Source organism: Carya illinoinensis, chromosome 9, assembly GCF_018687715.1.
Source record: "Carya illinoinensis cultivar Pawnee chromosome 9, C.illinoinensisPawnee_v1, whole genome shotgun sequence".
Classification (NCBI taxonomy): Eukaryota; Viridiplantae; Streptophyta; class Magnoliopsida; order Fagales; family Juglandaceae; genus Carya; species Carya illinoinensis.
The window spans coordinates 32,191,078-32,210,261 of NC_056760.1; the positions used below are offsets into that span (position 1 = coordinate 32,191,078).

Below are 19,184 nucleotides of genomic sequence, written 5' to 3' on the forward strand. Positions count from 1 at the left end.
CTCCCAAGATCAACCATCCTTTATCACTAGGAACCAGTAATGATCTCAATAAATTCCATGACTCATGTCTCTTACTCACATCTGGATTACCATAAAAACCAGTTAACCACCATGAATCAACATTCTCCTCCTCCTCAGTTACTTTTGCATGAATGTGAGACTTAGAAAAAGACTGAATCTCCACTTTGAACCTCTTCTTCCAAAAAAGAGCAATCCCTCCACTTTTGCCTTCACAGCTAACAGCAAGGCAACTTTGAAACCCCAACTTATACTTCATCCTTTCCATAACTCGTGCATTTAGTTTTGTCTCTTGAAGACACAAAATTTGAGGAACTTAATTTCTGACCAAGTCAAAAAGGGCTTGAACTCCCAGTGGGTTCCCAAGCCCACGGGAGTTCCAACTTATAAGACTCATTGTTCCCCTCAAGGCTGTTGAACAGCCACTGCCGATCCCAATATAAAGTTCCCTCTTTTATCAGTTTCACTCTTCTTAATACAACAATCATGATCAGTAAGAAAAGTATTAAACTTACCTTTCTTAGATGCTGAGAGATGTGATTGATCTAGAGACAAAACATCCCTTGATCTTTTTCTAGTTGTAGGCCTCTCCAGTGGTTCAGCAGGTATATAGCTTCCTCTTGCCTTCTTCTTCCAAGAACTTCTTGTATGTCTTCCTTGATGTTGTAAAGGAAGTTGATGGGCTGCATATTGTTCCTTTTCTGTCACCACCTCAGGGCCTTCTTGATCCAGTTCAGTCTCATTAAGGCCAACTTGTGAATCAGCAGGCCCACCAGGCTCACCAGTAGGCCCAAATGATGCCTCAGAAACAGGTATTTCCTTCCCTCCAAGATTGCCATTAGATGATAACAAATCAAAATTTTCCGTTACAACATGATTTATATCTTGCTCCTCATAATAGTCAGTACAGCTTTGTCATTCATATTGTCATTATCAGCACCCAGACCATAAACATTAGTACCATCATCACTATGCATTGATGATGATAATACGTTACAGGTATTCTTCATTGCACCATTGTGATCAGTTGCTCCACCATCAGCCACCGTGTTCTGCTCCATTTCAGCTTCTGAACTGCTACCTTTGTCAGTTGAGTTTTCCTTTTTTATTTCCCATCGCTTCTTCAAAGGTGATTCTACACGTAGCCAGGGTCCAAATTGTGTTGATGAATCTTTCTCTACTTGGCACCTTACATTCTCATGTATAATTCTACCACACGTGAAGCAAAAAGGAGGAATTTTCTCATACTTTACAGGACTCCATACTTTGACTCCATGCAAGACAATGGTTCTTCCTCTAGCAAGAGGTTTCTTCAAAACTAACATAATTTTGACTCTCAGACTCCTATCCCAACCCACATCATCTTCATCAACCTCAACCTCCTCCACTTCTCCGATTGTACTGCCCAACTTGTCCCCATATTCTTTATTTATTCCTAGCAACGGTGGATTATGGAACTGCACTCAGAAGGAGGCACGATCGAACTTCAACTCTGAAACTGGTATGGATCCATCGAAAGGATTGATAACAAACAATTGGCCATAAAAAAACCATGGCCTTCCACCTTGTACCTTGTCTTTATCAGCATGAGTAGCAAAAATCAAAATAAAAGTGTTACGAGCAACCTCCCTCAACACTACAGGTTTACTGAGGCGCCAAATCTTAGCAAGTGTAGATTCCACCACATTCTTTCCCACCTGTCTATCACTCAATATTTTTCCAATCAAGCTGCATTCTCCTTTAGTTTGCACCTCAGAACATACATTCTCATCAATAACAATAGCATCCTCTTCCTCTTCATTCAAGTGGAGATTATCCTACATGGAATGTAGACTATCCATTGAGTAGACTGTATCACACCAACCTCCAAAGAATGAAGACAGAGATAAAATGAAAGAACAAACAAGAAAACTCACCACCACCTCAATTCGCTCATAGCAAAGCTTGAGAGAAAATGAGAGGAGACTTAAATGTTAACCCAATTAATGAAAAAATTGATAATAAAAGTGGTAATGCTAACTACGATCCCACCAAAGGTCAAACAAGTTTTTGTTTGTTTGTTTGTTTTTTTTTTTTTTTTTTTTTCGGTGGGGCAAAAAATTGCAGCCCTATGTAACAGAGTCAATAAAAGGCACTAACCAATAAGCACCATAACCTCGTTTGTTTGGACACCTAGACCTTATTTGTGTAATAAGGAAATTTAAAATATTTTCAATTATTTTTATTTTTAAATATCACACAAATATAAAATATATTTTAGTTTTAAATCTTTAATTTTATTTTTTGTGTTGTCCAATAAGATATAAAAAACAATACAACTTTTTAAAATTGTAAAATAAAAATAATATTAAAAATTTATATTCAAATATTTTTTAATATTATAATATCTTTATTCAATTTTTTTCTCATTTTTTAAAATTCAATAAAATATTTTAATTCAAATTATTTCATTACTATTCAAAGATATTCTTCAATATTCTAAGGGCTCAAACGGGCCATTTGAAAATTTTTAGTCATTAAAATTTCAAATGCCACCATATTTTACATTAAAAAAATGTTAGATTATCTATTTATTAAAAAATACTAACAAGTTTTAATAATAATTACAACCAAGCATAGCACATGCCTCTCTTTTGTAGTGATCACGTAAGATTCTTTACGTTTTGACAAATTTTTCTAACTAAATTGTTAAAATATTCATAAAAAAATAAATTTATTGAAAAATAATAACTTGAAAAAGTAATTATTAAATAAGAACTATCTTATTTACAAGTTAGCTATTTGTTCTGAGTTTATGAGACTCGTTATAATTGTTAAAAAAAAAAAGTTAAAAATTTGATATTTTAAATATGTTCCCAACAAATGTCTGAAAATAGAGCTTTTAAAAAAACCTTTTAAGTATTAATTTTTTTGGATAATAAAAAACTTTAATGTTAAAAAGAATGGTTGATCAAAAGACTGTGCAAGATAGAAAAGTCGTATACGTTGACCGTTCCAGAGCTTGGTCGCAAGATTTTTTCCAGTTGTAAAGGAGAATCTGAACTACTTTTTCCGTCCACCTTGATTATCACTCCCTTTCTTTCCCATTCGCAAAATCCTCGAATCTTCAAGAGGATAGGTCTTTTGTCTTTCGAGTTCAAACCAGAACGCTTTCTTTACAGTCGACACAGCTCCGACTTACACAGAAAGGTACCGCCCTTCTCATCCTTCTCTTTCATGGCCCTTAAGACTCTTACCCTTCTTTCCGTTTTTACTTCTGTTATTTTCTTTGAATTATATTTCGGAAAATTCGATGTGGGTTTTATATCATCAACGGAGATTTCTTTAATTGTTTTTTAAAATTTTTGCTTGCATTGACGATGCTATTAAAATTGGTAGATTTCTTTTGTTTTTGCCTCTACAAGGACTGTTATCAGTTACTTTGTCGACGTTTTTTTAGATGGTTACTGAGTTGATCGACTATCCGAATAGATTATAGTGAGCCACTTAAATTCTTATTCTTACTCGATGTATCCGCTTGTCGCTATTATCGCTTAATGTTGATAGTGAGGCACGAAGAACTGTGCATAGCAGTAGAATAAGTAATTAATCTATTAGTAGCCAAAAATAATGGAATGAGATAAATTTGGTGTCTTTTTTTCAAAAAGTTGAAGTGGAATGTTGGAAAGAGAGTTTTGAGTTATGGCTTTTCATTTTATATATCTGTATGTCTTGTAATTACCACTTTAAGAAATTTTTTTGGACTTAGGTTTTCGGGGTGTTAGAAATGGTAAAATTTCTCTTTGATTTTGTAATAAACGTGGAGGAAGAGATGCATGAATAAAGAAACATTAGGCCAGCCAGGATTAACTTGTATTTTCTACATGGTGATCACTTGCTGCCTTCATCAGCAAAGAGCTGGACTTGCGGAGACTAGAGAATCTGTAATGTAAATCCAAGCAAAGTGCTTGATTTGGAAGCACGTGGTAAAGGCACCCGTGTTTTACTTCTAGTGGTCTGATACATATTTTGTGGGACTCGTAGGTGGAAAAACCTAATATTCCAGTCTAATCAACAAAAAGTGGGTCTTCTGATTGGCATTTTCTAGGATGGGTTTCCTTTATGAAATTTTATGCTGCTTTCTTTGTTGGAGAATGGAGTGGGGTTTAGAGGATTCAGACTTAAGAGAAAATTAAGTGGTAGAAACATTTCTCGTGATTCGTAGTTGGTGACTGATGCTTGCTCTAAAAAATGATTGTTGGTATAGAAGTTGAGTAAAAGCCTATAAGAGGGTTGAAGCATTGATTCACACACAATGAAAATCCCTTGAAAACCCTCCGACAAGAATGAGACTGGTGTAGGATGGCAATTAAACCACTGTTTACGGGCTATCTACTCTTAATATAGGTGGGTTAAGCTTCAAACCAATTTTTATGGCTACTAAATAGATAGAAACAAGAACTAGAGTTTTAGTATTTCTGGAAAATTGGAGGAAATTTGGGCTACAGCTATTGGAGGGACTTTTTGGTCGTTAAGGTCGTGTTTCAGTCGTGGGAAGTTCTAATGATTTCTAATGATGTAACAAAAACAAGTAAAGGGGCCCCGGGGGAAGGTTGGGGGGTGGAGGGTAGGGTGTGTGTTGGGGGGGGGGGGGGGCTGTACCCAAGAGAGACCATTTAACATGAATGCTATTTTTTTGAATGTGCATCTAGAAGCTGCAAATTAGTTGATTAGCTATTAGTGGTTACAAGAATGAGCCAAAAATGAATTAATATCCAGTACAATAAATCTCTTTCTTTTGAAGCTGATGAATTGTTGTTTATGAGGAGAGTCACTCTCCATCTTTACTTTTTGTGCAGAGCAGCTGTTTGAACGCAATGTCTTTTGACACGTGAGTCTGGAGACAATGGAAACCAGTGGTAGCAATTCTAGTTCCAGTGCAAATCGACCTACCAGACAATCAAATAATTCCAGCACGGAGAAGACTATTGAGGAAGATATCTTTGTTAATCATGGTATTTTTGTTTCAGGAAGCTTGTCTTTGTTATGAATCCCATAGAATCTGCCTTCAAGTACAGTATTCCCGGTTATCATTATGACTAGAACAAGTTATTTTAGTTGCTATTGAAACTTATACTCAAAGCAATCTTTAGGCTCGTGGATAGGTGCAGGCTTAGCAAGTTATTTTGGAGCGTTTATGAACTTACGCTAGAGACAATCCTTTTGTGCATGGTTAGGTGCAGGCTTTATCTGGGTGACCTGAATCAAAGGTCATAACCAAAAAGTGGTCCAGTGTTGGAATTCATATCATAGAAATCAATTGACATGTACTTATCCAAAAAGAAATCAATTGACATGCTCATTAGCTCCTCTGTATTCATATATTATAAGCTGGAGAAAATGAAGATTGAGTGATGTTAATCAGGTCCATAACACTATTTGATATACTGTGGATTTATGTTATGTAATGTTGAAATTATTTGAATTTCTATTCAGACAAAATTCTTTTGTCGGTTTAAAAACATACCAAGGATCTGTTTTGTCTTGACTGAATATGAACTTTGCAAATTGCTTTATCAACATGTTAAGGTGTTAAGGTGAGGTAAGCATAGAAATGCAAGTTCAGTATGTTATTGGGTTTAGCTGAAAGGATTGGTGATATGATGTGACAGTAGCATTCTAAATAGGAACTTTCTGCAACACTTATAAGTGGGTAATCTTGATGACATATAGAACCTCCTGGTTGCTTGAACTTTTCTCATTCACTTACTCTTTTGTGTCTAAATGCCTGTTCTTCCCTCTCATTCGAAAGCTTTGAATTAAATGAATTTTCTTTTGATGGAATGACCTTCTGTGCAGCTGAGATAGCATGGCATGAGAGAAGAAAACAATGGGTTGGCGACCATTCAAGAAAATCACAAAGAGCACCTAGAGAACAGGCTATGAGGTAAATACTTCTTCTCAATCTTTTCAAAATTTCAGGGGATTTTAATGGTTAAATAAAATACTTTTGGCAGGTAATATTTCTGTAGTTCAGTGGCACTAGATGCCTTCTCTGACGTTCATTGTCATCTAGGTAAATCAATTTTTGGTGTCTTTCGGGATATCCAGATCAGGAATAGCATGTTTATGCTTGCACATGTATACTTGCATAAATGATAAACAGTTATCTAAGTCCTACGGTGTAACACCCCGTCCCCCTAGGGTTAAGGATCACGTCACTTTTAGAAAATCTAGGGAAACTGGTGCGTAACTTTGCCTGTAAAAAAGTTTCTTCTTAAGGAAGTGCCTCGTGCAAAAGATTCCATAAATTAAAACAATGTCATTCTTTATCAAAATACTTAAATATAAAAGAGAGTCTGCTGTGCAGCACTTGTTGAAAATCAGTCATTTCTCACGTGCTTAACAAATTAACATCTTAAATGGAAAATCATGAATCTGATCATGTCATAAATTGTCTAGGCTTCTGCCTTGCCTCCCTGGACCACGTCTCATCTTGCAACTGCATTCTCTTAAAGATCATCACCTGGGGTGATTAAAACATAAAAACATACAGAAACGAGTTGAATTCTTACTAAGCAACACATTATACATTAAATATGATACAAACATAAGGTTTCTTGGAAAACATGTATACTCATAGTTACATACGTAAATAACATGAACATGAACCTATTCTCAAACTTATGGTACTTTCTTCATATCATAACATAACCATTACATATCTTATCACTTCAAATGTCTCATGAATTTCTTCCAAACATAATAAACTAAACACTGGCCAAACTCCTCTTAGACTAATCTACTTATGCCACATGGCACTTATCTCATCTTTTTCTTATTAGGTTGTCATGTGCCATCTAATTCCAATTGTCACAACCACCAAAACCATCTGAAAAAAAAAATGGTGGAGATAAAGCGGTGAGTTCACCGACTCAGTATGCAATGAACATGAGGCAGTTAAAGAATTCATAACAAAACAGAATATCAAAATAACAGAGCTACATTTTAGAAACATTTTTTTACAATAATACGATATAAAAAAAAGTCCTTTGGCATAGGCATCACTAAACAACATCATAATAGAACAAATACCATGTTTAACCCCTGTGGGGGTCTTTGGCCTCTTTATCCCAAACCAAGCGTTCTCGTTTACATGAAAAAAAAAAAGCCTTGTCGTAGTGTTGTGCAAATCCCAACGGCCAATCAAGCAAAAATAGAATGTAAAATCGCTCCCTATTAAACTTGGTGTGCCAACTGTGCAAATAGGAAAAATCATGCAGAAAACCACTTTGCCTCCAAAGTGGGTGCACCAAAAACAGAGATGTTGATACTAACATGATAATAGAGGTCACAGTTTTACACCCATGGTAAGGTCAGAATCGAATCAGAAACAGGATATCATGCTAGAGCATTTTTAGATGCAACATCATATCAGAACAGACTACTAAATAGATAAATATTACATAATCATATACACATTTCAGATTTCACGTTCGATCTTTTTATATTGTTGAGAACAAAGTACCACACAACCCCGCCCTGGGAAAGGTGTAATCACTACGTACATACCTGTCCCTCTACAATAATCTCTTTTTTTTTTTTTTTTTTTTTTTTCCCTACGAATATGCGATCAGCATGAACATGACATGTGTACTCTAAATTTCTAATTTAATAAAGGAACACCTGATAGACATTCTATTCAACATTCATCCATAACAGACTCTCAGAGTTCATCATACGTTCATAAAAACATAACTGTTCTAGTGAGGAAGGGACTCCATCTCTACCTTACATACAAGAAGGCACTAAGTCAATGTATAAAGGTTTACCATCAACCCACCATAACGGTTAAACCATACCAAGAGATACATGGTTTAAAGTCAAACCCGACAAAATGTCCCGACAAGAGACCCATCCTAACATAAAAACATCCATAGACATAACCCATCATCCATGTAAGGTCGAACCAATAGGAAAGACACTAAGCTTCTGCCTCTCCCTCTGCAGTAATGCCTTAATCCCCAGCCTTTTCGTCATTACCTGGACGTTTAAAACATAAACATGAAGTGAGTCTAATACTCAATAAGCATTACACCATGCCGTTAACATACTAATCATCTATTCTTTTTTTTTTTTTTGAAAACATGCATATGTAAACATTTGCTACTTTGATAATGCTTTCATGCGTAAATAGTTTGAGAAATAAATCATACTTTCATGCATAAACATTTAAGCAATACGCAATACTTTCATGGATAACATTTAAACAATACTTTGATACATAACATTTAAACAGTACTTTCATGCATAACATTGCTTTCATGTTTTACTTTCATTTGGCCGGTACACACTATTGCACCTCATGTGTTGGGGTTAGCAGTCTTTTGGACCTGATTCTGCCTGTGGCTGCAGGTTAGGAAACCCTTTCTGTCAGGGTGCAACACTGGGTGCACCGCCAGTATTACTTACTTGGCATTGCAATCTGCCCAGTCCTTTGGTACCATCATTCATTTATCAATTATGGCCATTACGTAGTTTCATACAATAAAACATTCATTCCCTTTCAGTCATTTATTTCTTTCATTCGGTCCTTTACTTTTTAGTCCTTTTCATTTAACAGTTCATTCATGGAAAAAAGTCATTTAAAAGAATGAGTTTAAACATCATCTTTCATGCCGTTACGTATTTTCACACCTTAACCTTCTTCTCATTTGTTTCCTTTCTTTGTAATCAAACGTTTTCATTATCTTTTCTTAGTCCAATGCATATGCGTTTAATTTTTTAAAAATAGCATTTCATGTCATGCTACGTATAAGTAAGACATTAGTTATTTGAGAGAGCATGTATGAAAATCTCATGACTTAGAACCTACGTGCATGCATTACCTTATACACATACAAACAATTATAATCGATAGGGTGCTTAACAGGGGCTACCAAGAAAGGCTCATACATAATAGATACATTTACTCTTTCTTTAGAAGAACATTTGAAGAGAGAGAGACATTCTTTTCATAAGAGAACTTTGTGTAAGAAGCATGTTCATAGCTACTTACCTCTATGCTCCTCGATACTTCCAACGTCAATATAGGTCCTATCCAATAAATAGCATAAGTGTGTTAATACTCATACAATATTCTTTAGCCCTCCCTTTAAAAGAGAAAGCCACGATATTACAATCTAATGTCCCTTTTATGCTTAGCATTAACCCGATGACTACTCCTCACCACAACTTACAAGAGAAATTAATTAAATATTAAGACATGCTAGCTGTCCATGGAAGGCTATTTTAGAAAGCTTACATGAAAGGTAGTTAGGAAATTCATAGGCTTCAAGCAAGGTCTATTTGGTTCAAGCTCACTTTGGGTTATGGACATTAAGAGATAAAAATCTAGAAATTCTCAACAATGGGCTTTAAATAGATTTAGGCATCTCAAGTAGGCTAAACAAGCTTAGCAAACATGCCTATTAAATCAACTTGTGGCCCCTCATTATAAAAAGGTTAGCTTATCAATATTTTGGATTCTTGGGTTAGGTAGAATTTAACCAAACGAGGAACAACATAAATGTGCTACTTTTACATCAAGACATGGCATGACATGAGCTTACGGGTACTTGGACAGCTTTACATATCATAATATATCATGCACAATTAACATCCTATACCTAAACCAGCCATGCTATAATCTAATCACACAAGCGATATTTAAATAGTTTAGATAACATATCCCATTAAATAGTTGAGGGATTTGTTTTTTGTCTTTTTCCCTTCTTTGAATGCTTTAGGTGTAGACTTGGAGGAAGGAAGAAGATTTATTCCTCTTTGCTTAAAGTAACCGACGGAAAGGGGGAAGGAAAAAGGCTAAGTCTTGGTCAAAACTTACATTGAAAGCTTAAGGAAATAGATGGCTTGGATTACTTATAGGAAGATATTTACTCCACCTACCAAATCAAATGGTGGAAATCGATTGGGCCATTTCATAAATAATTAAAGTTAAGGGCTTAAAAGAAAAATATTACAAGGTCTTAAAATCATGCCCTTAATTTATTTTAATAACCCACATAAAATAAAAACACACCCATCTTAAAATAAAATAATAAAATAATAAAAGTCTTTATCTTAAAATATTTAACTTAAAAGAATTAATAAAAATTAAATTACTTAAGGACTTACATAGTATGACTTAGGTATTACATGTCAACACCAGTCATGACGGAAAACGGAAAAAATGTTTATTTATCTTGTTCAGATACAAAGAAAAGTGTAGAAAATGATCAAGGTTGTTTTCACAACAAAAAGATGCAAGTTTTTTAACAAAATCAACCTCAGTTGGTTTTTAGCAACCAGAACTTGTCTCATGACAAAATCAAGCCAAAACCAATTGAAACCTAAACAAAATTAGTAAAAATCTATAAGTTAATAGAACTTAACTATCACCTATAAAATAAGTCTAGTGTAATTAGACACTAGAACTATTGTGCAAAAATAAAATGTAATTAGATGTTAATAGTTGAATTCAGAGTCTGATTTTTGTGCAAAATAATCCAAAAATCCAACTCCAACTCCGTTTTGTCATAGTTGGAGGTATCATAAGCTTAAGGAAATAGTCGAAGTTGGAGGTATCATTGGACCAACTCCAATTTCAATCCGATCCGACTTCGATTTTATACTCTGACTCCGACTGTGCCATCTGAATCCGATTCCGATATTGTACGTGTTATAAAAAAAATGTATTTATTTATATATTTATTTATCATATATACTAGTATATTTATATAGTTAAATATACTCTGCAAGGGTGTCGTGTATGGGTTTACTTTGTAGAGGTGGGTCCGAAGGGCCCTGCCTTGGGGAGGTTCCCCAACATAGCTATATTCAATAATATACTAGTATGATCTAATTATTATAAAATGATATACTTATACTATAATGTAAATAAACTCTCATAGTTTAGTATATGTAAACATCATAGTATTATTTCCATAACATAATCAAGTATAGAAATAAGTTAGATACTAATATTGAAATAAGCTTAGTATAATAAGTTAATAACACAAAATACTAATTTACTAAAGTATGATAACATATAATTAGACACTAAAAAGTCTAGTATATGATTAAGTTAGGCGTTAGTATAATAACATATAATTAGACACTATAGTATAAGTCTTGTATAAAAATAAATTAGACACTAGCATATAAATAGCTAATAAGTCTTGTATAATAAATTTATAACACAATACTAATTTACTAAAGTATAATAACATGTATTTAGACACTAGAAATAAGTCTTCAATAAAGTTTCTTACTTATAAAAAAAAAAGAAGAAATAACTCTAGTGTAGAAATAAGTTATAAATAAGTTAGGACACTAGTATAATGTCATAACATATATACTATATAGTCTAATAACATATAATTAGACACTAGAAATAATATGTAATACTATAGTATGATAAAATTTAATTAGACACTATAGTATAAGTCTAGCAGAAAAATAAGTTAGAAAATTAATATAGAAGTAAATTAACAATGAATGATTTAGTTTTAATTTTTAATTTTTGGAAATTTGAAAGCCCACAAAAAATTCTTTTCTAAAAATGGGCTAAATATGAAACTACAAAAAAAAAAGCCCAAATCCGACTCCACTCTGACAAGTTGGAGTCAGAGTCAGACTTCAAATCTAAACTCCAACAAATGTCAGAGGAATCCAACTCTGACTATGTTGGTGCTCACCCCTAACAAAACATGCTAACTACAAAATCCCCAACCTTCTAACTTGTTACTACACAACTTCAAGTGAACCAAAATAACTTTTGGGGCTGATCAAAACTACTACAATTATGAATATATCAATTCGAATATTTTATAAACATCCACTCCACAAGTCGAACCCTTTTTATCAAGACTAACCACATATCTTCATTACGTTTTCAACCACAAATTACCCCCATTCCAAATAGTTGACAAATTTGCATACAAACTCTCTAAGTAGATCCCCATTAACTAACCTGAGAGTTAGGTCTCGTTTGGATTCAAAGATGAGATGAGATGATTTTAGAAGAAAATTGAAAGTTGAATAAAATATTTTTATAATATTATTATTGTTTTGGGATTTGAAAAAGTTGAATTGAGATTTGAAAAAGTTAAATTGTTTATTATATTTGTGTGGGAAATTGGGAAAGTTGTAATGATGAGAAGAGATGAAACACTCTAAATCCAAATGAGCTCCGAATAACCCAACTTCTCCAGCTGAGTCATAGCGGGTCAAATCTCCGAATAGAAAACTCGTTTTTCACAATTTGGCAGTAACACACCCAACCAACAAATTTCAAAACTATGGTTTATTTATTCCAATTGACTCACTAGTACTTCAACTGATTTCAATGATACTTCTTGCAACCCGCTTACTTCCATTTCCAAGTCAAGAACCAAATTCCATCCACTCATGAAAACATTTCCACAACCAAACCATTCTATTATAAAGACCAAGTATCAACAAATACCAATCCGCATTTTGTACTAAGTTTTAAACTAACAATTGACTCAACCCATCTAAATTTACCTATACAAGGGCTGAAACATAACCACAACCCAAGACATCTCACTAACACACAACCCCAAAAGAATCCATTTTAGACAAACTCCACTGCCGGCTGCTGCCAATCATAGACACTTTACCATTCACATACTCACACCATTCTTACGCCCACTAAATATAACCACCACAACTAAACTTCCCGATAATCCCAATCCAACCATTTTAAATTCCCAACACTTGTTGAAACCAACCATCAATTAAGTTCAGCATAGAGTCTAGAAATAACCTATTGTCCGATGATGGCAGCTTCATACTAAAAGGAGTAGTGGTGATGGACAGCAACTCTAGACAGTGATATCAAATTGAAACACGCTAGGTAGAGAGAAAAAGAGAGGGGAAGAGCAACTGGGAGAGGCTTACCGGGATTATGACCCAACAGAGGGGTGGAGGTGGTAGACCTTGTGATGCAACAAGTTGCTACAGTCTCACGGTGAAGTGGCTTGCTAGCGTGCTCGTGCTTGGAAGGAATGGTGTGGAGGTGGCCACGAGAGTAGGGTCAGAGAGAGATAGAGAGAGACAAGTGAGAGAGAGCGGGAGAGAGAGAGGGATGGACAACTGAGAGAAAGAGAGTTGGACAGAGTGACTTACCAGCAGTAGTCGAGTATGGTGGCACGACGTGTAGGGGCTGGCTGAGAGGAGAGTGAAACCAAGAGGGAGAGAGTGCGAGCAGCAGATGGGGAGAGGTAAGAGAGGCGGACGGAACCAGAGTACTTACCGGTAGTTGTATCATAACATGTAGGTCGTTGGTGGCGGCAGCAGGGATGGAGCTGAGAGCAAGGATAGTGAGGGACTTTGTGGCTTATGCTACAGTGGCAACGAGAAGCAGACGGAGAGAAAGACGTGGTGGTGGAGATATGGCATACCAACAAAGAGTGACAACAAAAACATGAATCGAAGGGCGGCGGCGCATTGCAAACCAAAGTTAGACAGCATAGAGCGGGCCAATGACATGGTGTGCCATGTGGTGTGATGTGGAGGAGAAGGTTACGGCGGCGCAAAGGGAGAGAGAGAGAGAGAGAACAAGGGTTTTAGGAGCTGGATATAAACGGTGTTGTTTCATCCTCTATTTTTTCCTAGGCGAGCTGAGCTTAAACGAGTCTTTGGCCTAAGCTTTGGGCTGGATCATTACAGTTACAAACTCACTGCCTTGTAAAAATTCTGTCCCCATAATTTGCTAGTACCTCAAGCAAAACTAATTACTTATCCTTCACATCCTTTCCGTGATTCTATTTTAGATCCTTGATCATTTTGTCAAACTTAATATTCCAAAAATCTAATCCTCCAATATTTTGGTCTTTTGCTTACGTATCTCCTGACCTTTGTTTATATATCTGCTCACATAGTATCAGTCATCATACTCTCTGGGTTTCAATTCAAGCCTACATTATAAACCTTCAAAATAGGTTTGATTAAAAGCCTAATAATAATTTCACCTGAAAAATTCTCTTAGCTCCATATAAAATAATAACCTTAGATAAATAGCAATTGTAAAACCCTCCAAAGTTTGGATTCTAAAACTCATGCCGCCAGGCAATAGAATCGCATTACCTATAGAACACAAGATATCTTCCACCAGTTTTCCTGAAATACTGTACATCATACATAGACCCAAGTCATAACTTCAAGCCTCTTGATACATTCCTAATTCCTCAAATAAAACTCCACCTAATATAAGACAATTTCCATCCATTCTCATGAACAAGATGTACCATCAATCTTAAAAGCAAAAGCTTCCTAACAGCACCTTCTTTCGTTTGGTCTAAAGGTATACAAAAGCTTAAGCCCGAGCCTGCCTAGGGCCCATAACTAGTTCAGTAGTAATCACTTCAATCAATCATGTAGCCATAACTATAAAATTTCCAGGGTCTCTTAGGTTACATCCACGATTCCTTCCTCATCCTTTAGAAACTTCCTTACCCTCATGCACTAATGCCCTTTCATGTGGTAGGTGTCATTTTGATATGCATGTGTTTAAAAAGATCATTTGAAATTTCATTAGAAGAATAAAAGAGTAACAGTTCAAGATACCTGTTGCCTTTCGGAGACTTTGGCCTAAATTTTCTTTTTCTTTATTTTTCTATTTTCCAACAAAAGGTTTATTTTCCCTGAAAAGGTTTATTTTTTAACCTTAAGGGAGCGGGGTGTTACATATGGACCATATATATTTTTTCCTTCCCGGGCAGAGGGTTTAGGATTCATTATCCTTTATCCTCTCAAGTTGCAGATGTATATGAATCCACCTTCCTTAAAGTTGCAGCAGAGACTTTCAAGTTCCAATCAAGATTATTCTCTGAAACTTTTTGTACTGGTATTTTTCTCCAATTTTAGTACTTCACAAGTACTTTTTGGATTATTTTGTTATACCGGCTGACTAAGTCACCTGGAGTGGGAAAAATCAAAAGCTCTTAAGCTGTAGAAGGTTGCCAACAATTTCTTAATCCATAGTGTGAGGAAATTTTGAATAAACAAATGAATTGGGGGAAAATGTCCAAGAATTAAAAAGTCAAATGAGTAGAAAACGTGGGAACAAATAATTGTGCTAACATTGAATTGACGGTGGTGATTATCATCCTTTGTTATGCATCATTTAAGCCCAATGGCCTATCGAGAAACTTGGAGAAAATTGACCCTTATTAGTTAATTCAATGAAACATGCCATTGGTTTCATGCAAAATGTTTGTCTTCAACAAGTCATAGATTTTTTTTTTTTTTAATGGAAAACAGGGATGGACTTTCTGACTTGTTCTGTGTTTTATGAATTGGAATTGTGAGAAAGAAGAGATCTCTGAGCTTTAGTAGCCTCCCCGGCAATTTGAATGTGGGGTTTGGCTTGCATCCTGTGCCAAAAGAACAGGACATCTCCTGTTAAAGAATTAATGGTCATGATTGTTTGTTAGTAACCTCACTTAATAACTTTCATCTTTTACATGTCCAACACATTTCATCTCCTCTAAATATTTATTCATTAAATATAATAGCTTGTATCAAATACATTTATATCTTTTGATTTTATAATATTTATAATAAATAATATATTATATACCAGCACGTAATAAATAACCTAACAAATGCAAGTGCATTCTTATTGATATCCTTAAACTTATTTTTAAGAAAATTTTAACAAAACGTTTATATGAGTAATGCTAGGTATATTTTAGAGTGTATAAATTTCACATATATATATATATATTTTTATAAAAACGAGTTTTAAAATTAAAAATATAATTTTTAAATAAATCTCAAATTTATCTTTTTTTTCAAAGAAAATGCAAGATTTACACGTCCCAAAATTAAAATCGCAAATATCATTTTGAAGGACACTTCATATATGAAAGTTATTAAGTGACAATATGGAAGATTTTGATCTGACCAAAATGAGACCAAAATGAGTGCAAGTGCACACTTAGACAAAAGAAAATAGGAAAGAATTTGGAGGGCTATGATTGCTTATTGGTAGCCAATCATGGCCATTAATTCTTTAACAGGAGATTTCCTGTTCTTTTTGTACAGGAGGCAAGCCAGACCCTTGAATGTGTTTTAACTATGTTTCTTAAGATTCTCCTGAAACATATTAAATTTATTGATTTCTGAAGTAGTTATAAAAGATTTTTATTTTTATTTATTTATTTTAAATATTGCATGAAGTGGCATTTTTTATTTTTCTCTTTTAAGTTGGGAGCAGACGGGAGAATCAACATCATAATAAGGGGTGGTCTGGTTTATGTAGAAACTTATGGGGAAGTTTTGGTCGGATAACTAGGAAATTTGCAAGTTGTTTTGCAGCTTGACTGCTACTTATGAGGATCTCCTTTTATCATCTGAACCTTTCCAGCAGCCAATATCCTTAGCTGTAAGTTTCCTAGATGCATATTTTTCCTTTACCTTTTCACGTTTGAGACAGTGTTGGCATGAACATTGTTATTTCATGAATCCTTCAGGAGATGGTAGATTTTTTGGTTGACATCTGGAATGAAGAAGGCCTCTACGACTAGGTAATTGGAAATTGTATAGCGGTTGGAAGAATTTTGCAATTATGTTTGTGCAGATTGTTGATGGAGCAGCCACATAGGTTATACGGCCTTTTACCCTGCAGATTGATTTAGTGATATTATAGTTGGTTATCTTGTTCTAATTTACTTAAGTTTAGGGACATCTAGATAATTGTTAAATCTTATCCTGGCTTCTTATGTACAGCTAAACATTTGTGTATTTGCATAATCAGTTTTGTCGTAAAGTTTCTTCTGATTTTTGTTAAATTTACTTCTCAGTTTGTTTGAGATTCTCTCACTGGTCAATTGTAAATCTATCATTTCGATATTTTATCATATATGAGATACAATAATTAAAAATATATATATTTTAATTAGTATGCTCCCGAAATTTATTCATTTTCTGGTAAAGTGTATGGTTTCTCTGTGATGCAATTGACTGCTGTTTAGATACATATTTCTTCCCATTAAAAGGCTTTCTATTTTGGAACCTGTCACTGGTGGCACCTATCAGAGTCTTGCAAATCCATTAAGAAAGAACTCCAAATTAATATAGAAATAACTTTGAATGAGTTTCAATGTTATATCTTTGTCAATTTGTTGATATCATGTCTAGTATTGATCTATACTTTGTCATGAATGACACAATATGTTTTTGCTGCTTTGAATTAAATTTCACTTTGCATTCCAAATTATAAAAAGTTAGCAATTTAAATGGAGGATATAAAGTCTCGAAATTTAATAGTAAAGCACTTATGTTGAAAGCTTGTCCTAGAAGAATTTGTTTAACGTTTGATTTGTGGATCTCTATAATAACTAATGGGTGTGTGTGTCTCACAGCTCAGTTTCTTGACGGATATCGGGTCTTATAGAAAAGCGTGATCAATTTCTCTTTTATGCCCCACCTCATAATAATATATAATTATCTGAAAAAATTTATTAGTTGCTGTGAATGGAGGGATTGAGAACAAGATTTTGTCTACAACCTTACATAATGCTTTCTCGTAATTGATGTTTCTATTTGTGTGGAGAACCCAGCAGCAAATTAGAAAAACGGTATTTTGTGATGGATAGTTTTTTCATCTTTGTTATTGTGTTTATATTCTTTATTTGAAAGTTCAAAATGTGTTTAAGAATGTCGACCAAGTTGTTCAAAAGGTTTGTGTCGACATTAAGCATGTCAAGGGATCTCAACGGAGAAAATGAAAGTTTCTTGACCCGACATAAACCAAGCCTATTAAATATGAATTCAAATGACTCATAGTTATTTGTGTCGAGTTATGATTGACTCTTTCACGCCCTGAATTTAATGACCCAACATAAATTAGAATTGCACTACACAAAATGCCATCCCCGTAACAATAGGAAGAAAAAGAATAACAAGAGTGAAGGTTGATGAAAAGGGGCAACAACTTTTCATTCATTGTGCATAGCTTTTACAGACTACTTCTATCTATATATAGCAAAAATTGCAATCAGATATCACACTAGGAATAAAAAATATATTTGTACAATTCACTAACTAATTCTGTAAATACAAAATTTTACATGACACCTCATCCATTTAAGGGACTTTCTAGTAAACTATTTACAATAGAATCACTATTAATTAGTGTTGAATGCAAGGACAACTTCTGCAAGTTTGGTTTAGTGTTGTTGCCACAAGTAAGTCGATCATCATGGTCCTACATGTCTAAGGTAGTGGGACATTGTGGTGCATCCTGCTCCGACTATGGTGTATGCTACTCAAATACCTCCCCGCAAGATGGAGGATGGAGATTCACTATTCACATCTTGGAGATGTGTGAGTAGAGAAGGTAAGAAGGCAAGGACTTTGTAAATATGTCAGCGAGTTGTGAATGAGTTGGAACATGAGCAGTTTTGATGCTGCCTTCGAGGATTTTGTCCTTGATCAGGTGGCAGTCCAATTTGATATGTTTGGTTCTCTCATGAAAAACAGGGTTAGCTGCTATGTGAATTGTAGCTTGATTATCACAGTAAAAGTGAACAGCTTGTGGATGAGAAATAGAAAGGTTAGAGACAAGCTATCGAAGCCAAGTGAACTCTTTGGAAATGGAGGCCATGGCACGATATTTTACTTCAGCAAAAGATTGAGAGACAACAATTTACTTTTTAGATTGCCAAGAGATGAGAGAGTGACCCAAGAGTATGTAATATCCAATGACAGACTTCGCTGTGTTAGGGCAAGAGGCCCAGTCAGAGTCACAATAACCTTTACGGTGAAGTGAAGATGTTGAAGATGAGAGGATACCTTGGCTATGAGCATTTTTAATGTATCTTAGAATTTTGTGTGCTTCTGCAAGGTGAGTGGAAGAAGGATGATCCAAAAACTAAAAACATGGGTAGGATAGCTGATATCTGGTTTGGTTAAAGTGAGATATAGTAGTCTACCTATGAGGTGCCTATAAATAGTGGGATTAAGTAGAAGGGGGCTAGAGGACTTGCCAAGTTTGTGATTTTGGTCCATGGGAATTTTTAATGGTTTGGAAGCTAAATGTCCAAAATCAACAAGAATTTCTAATGTGTATTTTCTTTGGCAAAGATGGATACCAGATGGTGATATAGAAACCTCAA

At 34.7% G+C, this 19,184-nt stretch overlaps 1 protein-coding gene across 3 annotated transcripts; it reads left to right on the top strand.

Annotated features, from left to right (window-relative positions):
• The first annotated feature begins 2,980 nt into the window (after positions 1 to 2,980).
• LOC122276151 lies at positions 2,981 to 16,856 on the top strand. 3 transcript variants are annotated; one of them, XR_006228773.1, is made up of 5 exons: positions 2,981 to 3,207; positions 4,857 to 5,012; positions 5,857 to 5,944; positions 16,273 to 16,450; positions 16,539 to 16,856. XR_006228773.1 is itself a non-coding variant. In XM_043085672.1 (5 exons), the coding sequence occupies exons 2-5, from the start codon at positions 4,904 to 4,906 to the stop codon at positions 16,590 to 16,592; spliced, it is 318 nt and encodes a 105-aa protein (XP_042941606.1). In that variant the 5' UTR covers positions 2,985 to 3,207; positions 4,857 to 4,903; the 3' UTR covers positions 16,593 to 16,856. The 3 variants fall into 3 exon arrangements, 1 of the variants encoding a protein (XP_042941606.1); XR_006228772.1 differs by having other exon boundaries at positions 2,985 to 3,207; positions 4,862 to 5,012; positions 16,384 to 16,450; XM_043085672.1 differs by having other exon boundaries at positions 2,985 to 3,207; positions 16,384 to 16,450.
• The last annotated feature ends 2,328 nt before the right edge of the window (positions 16,857 to 19,184 follow it).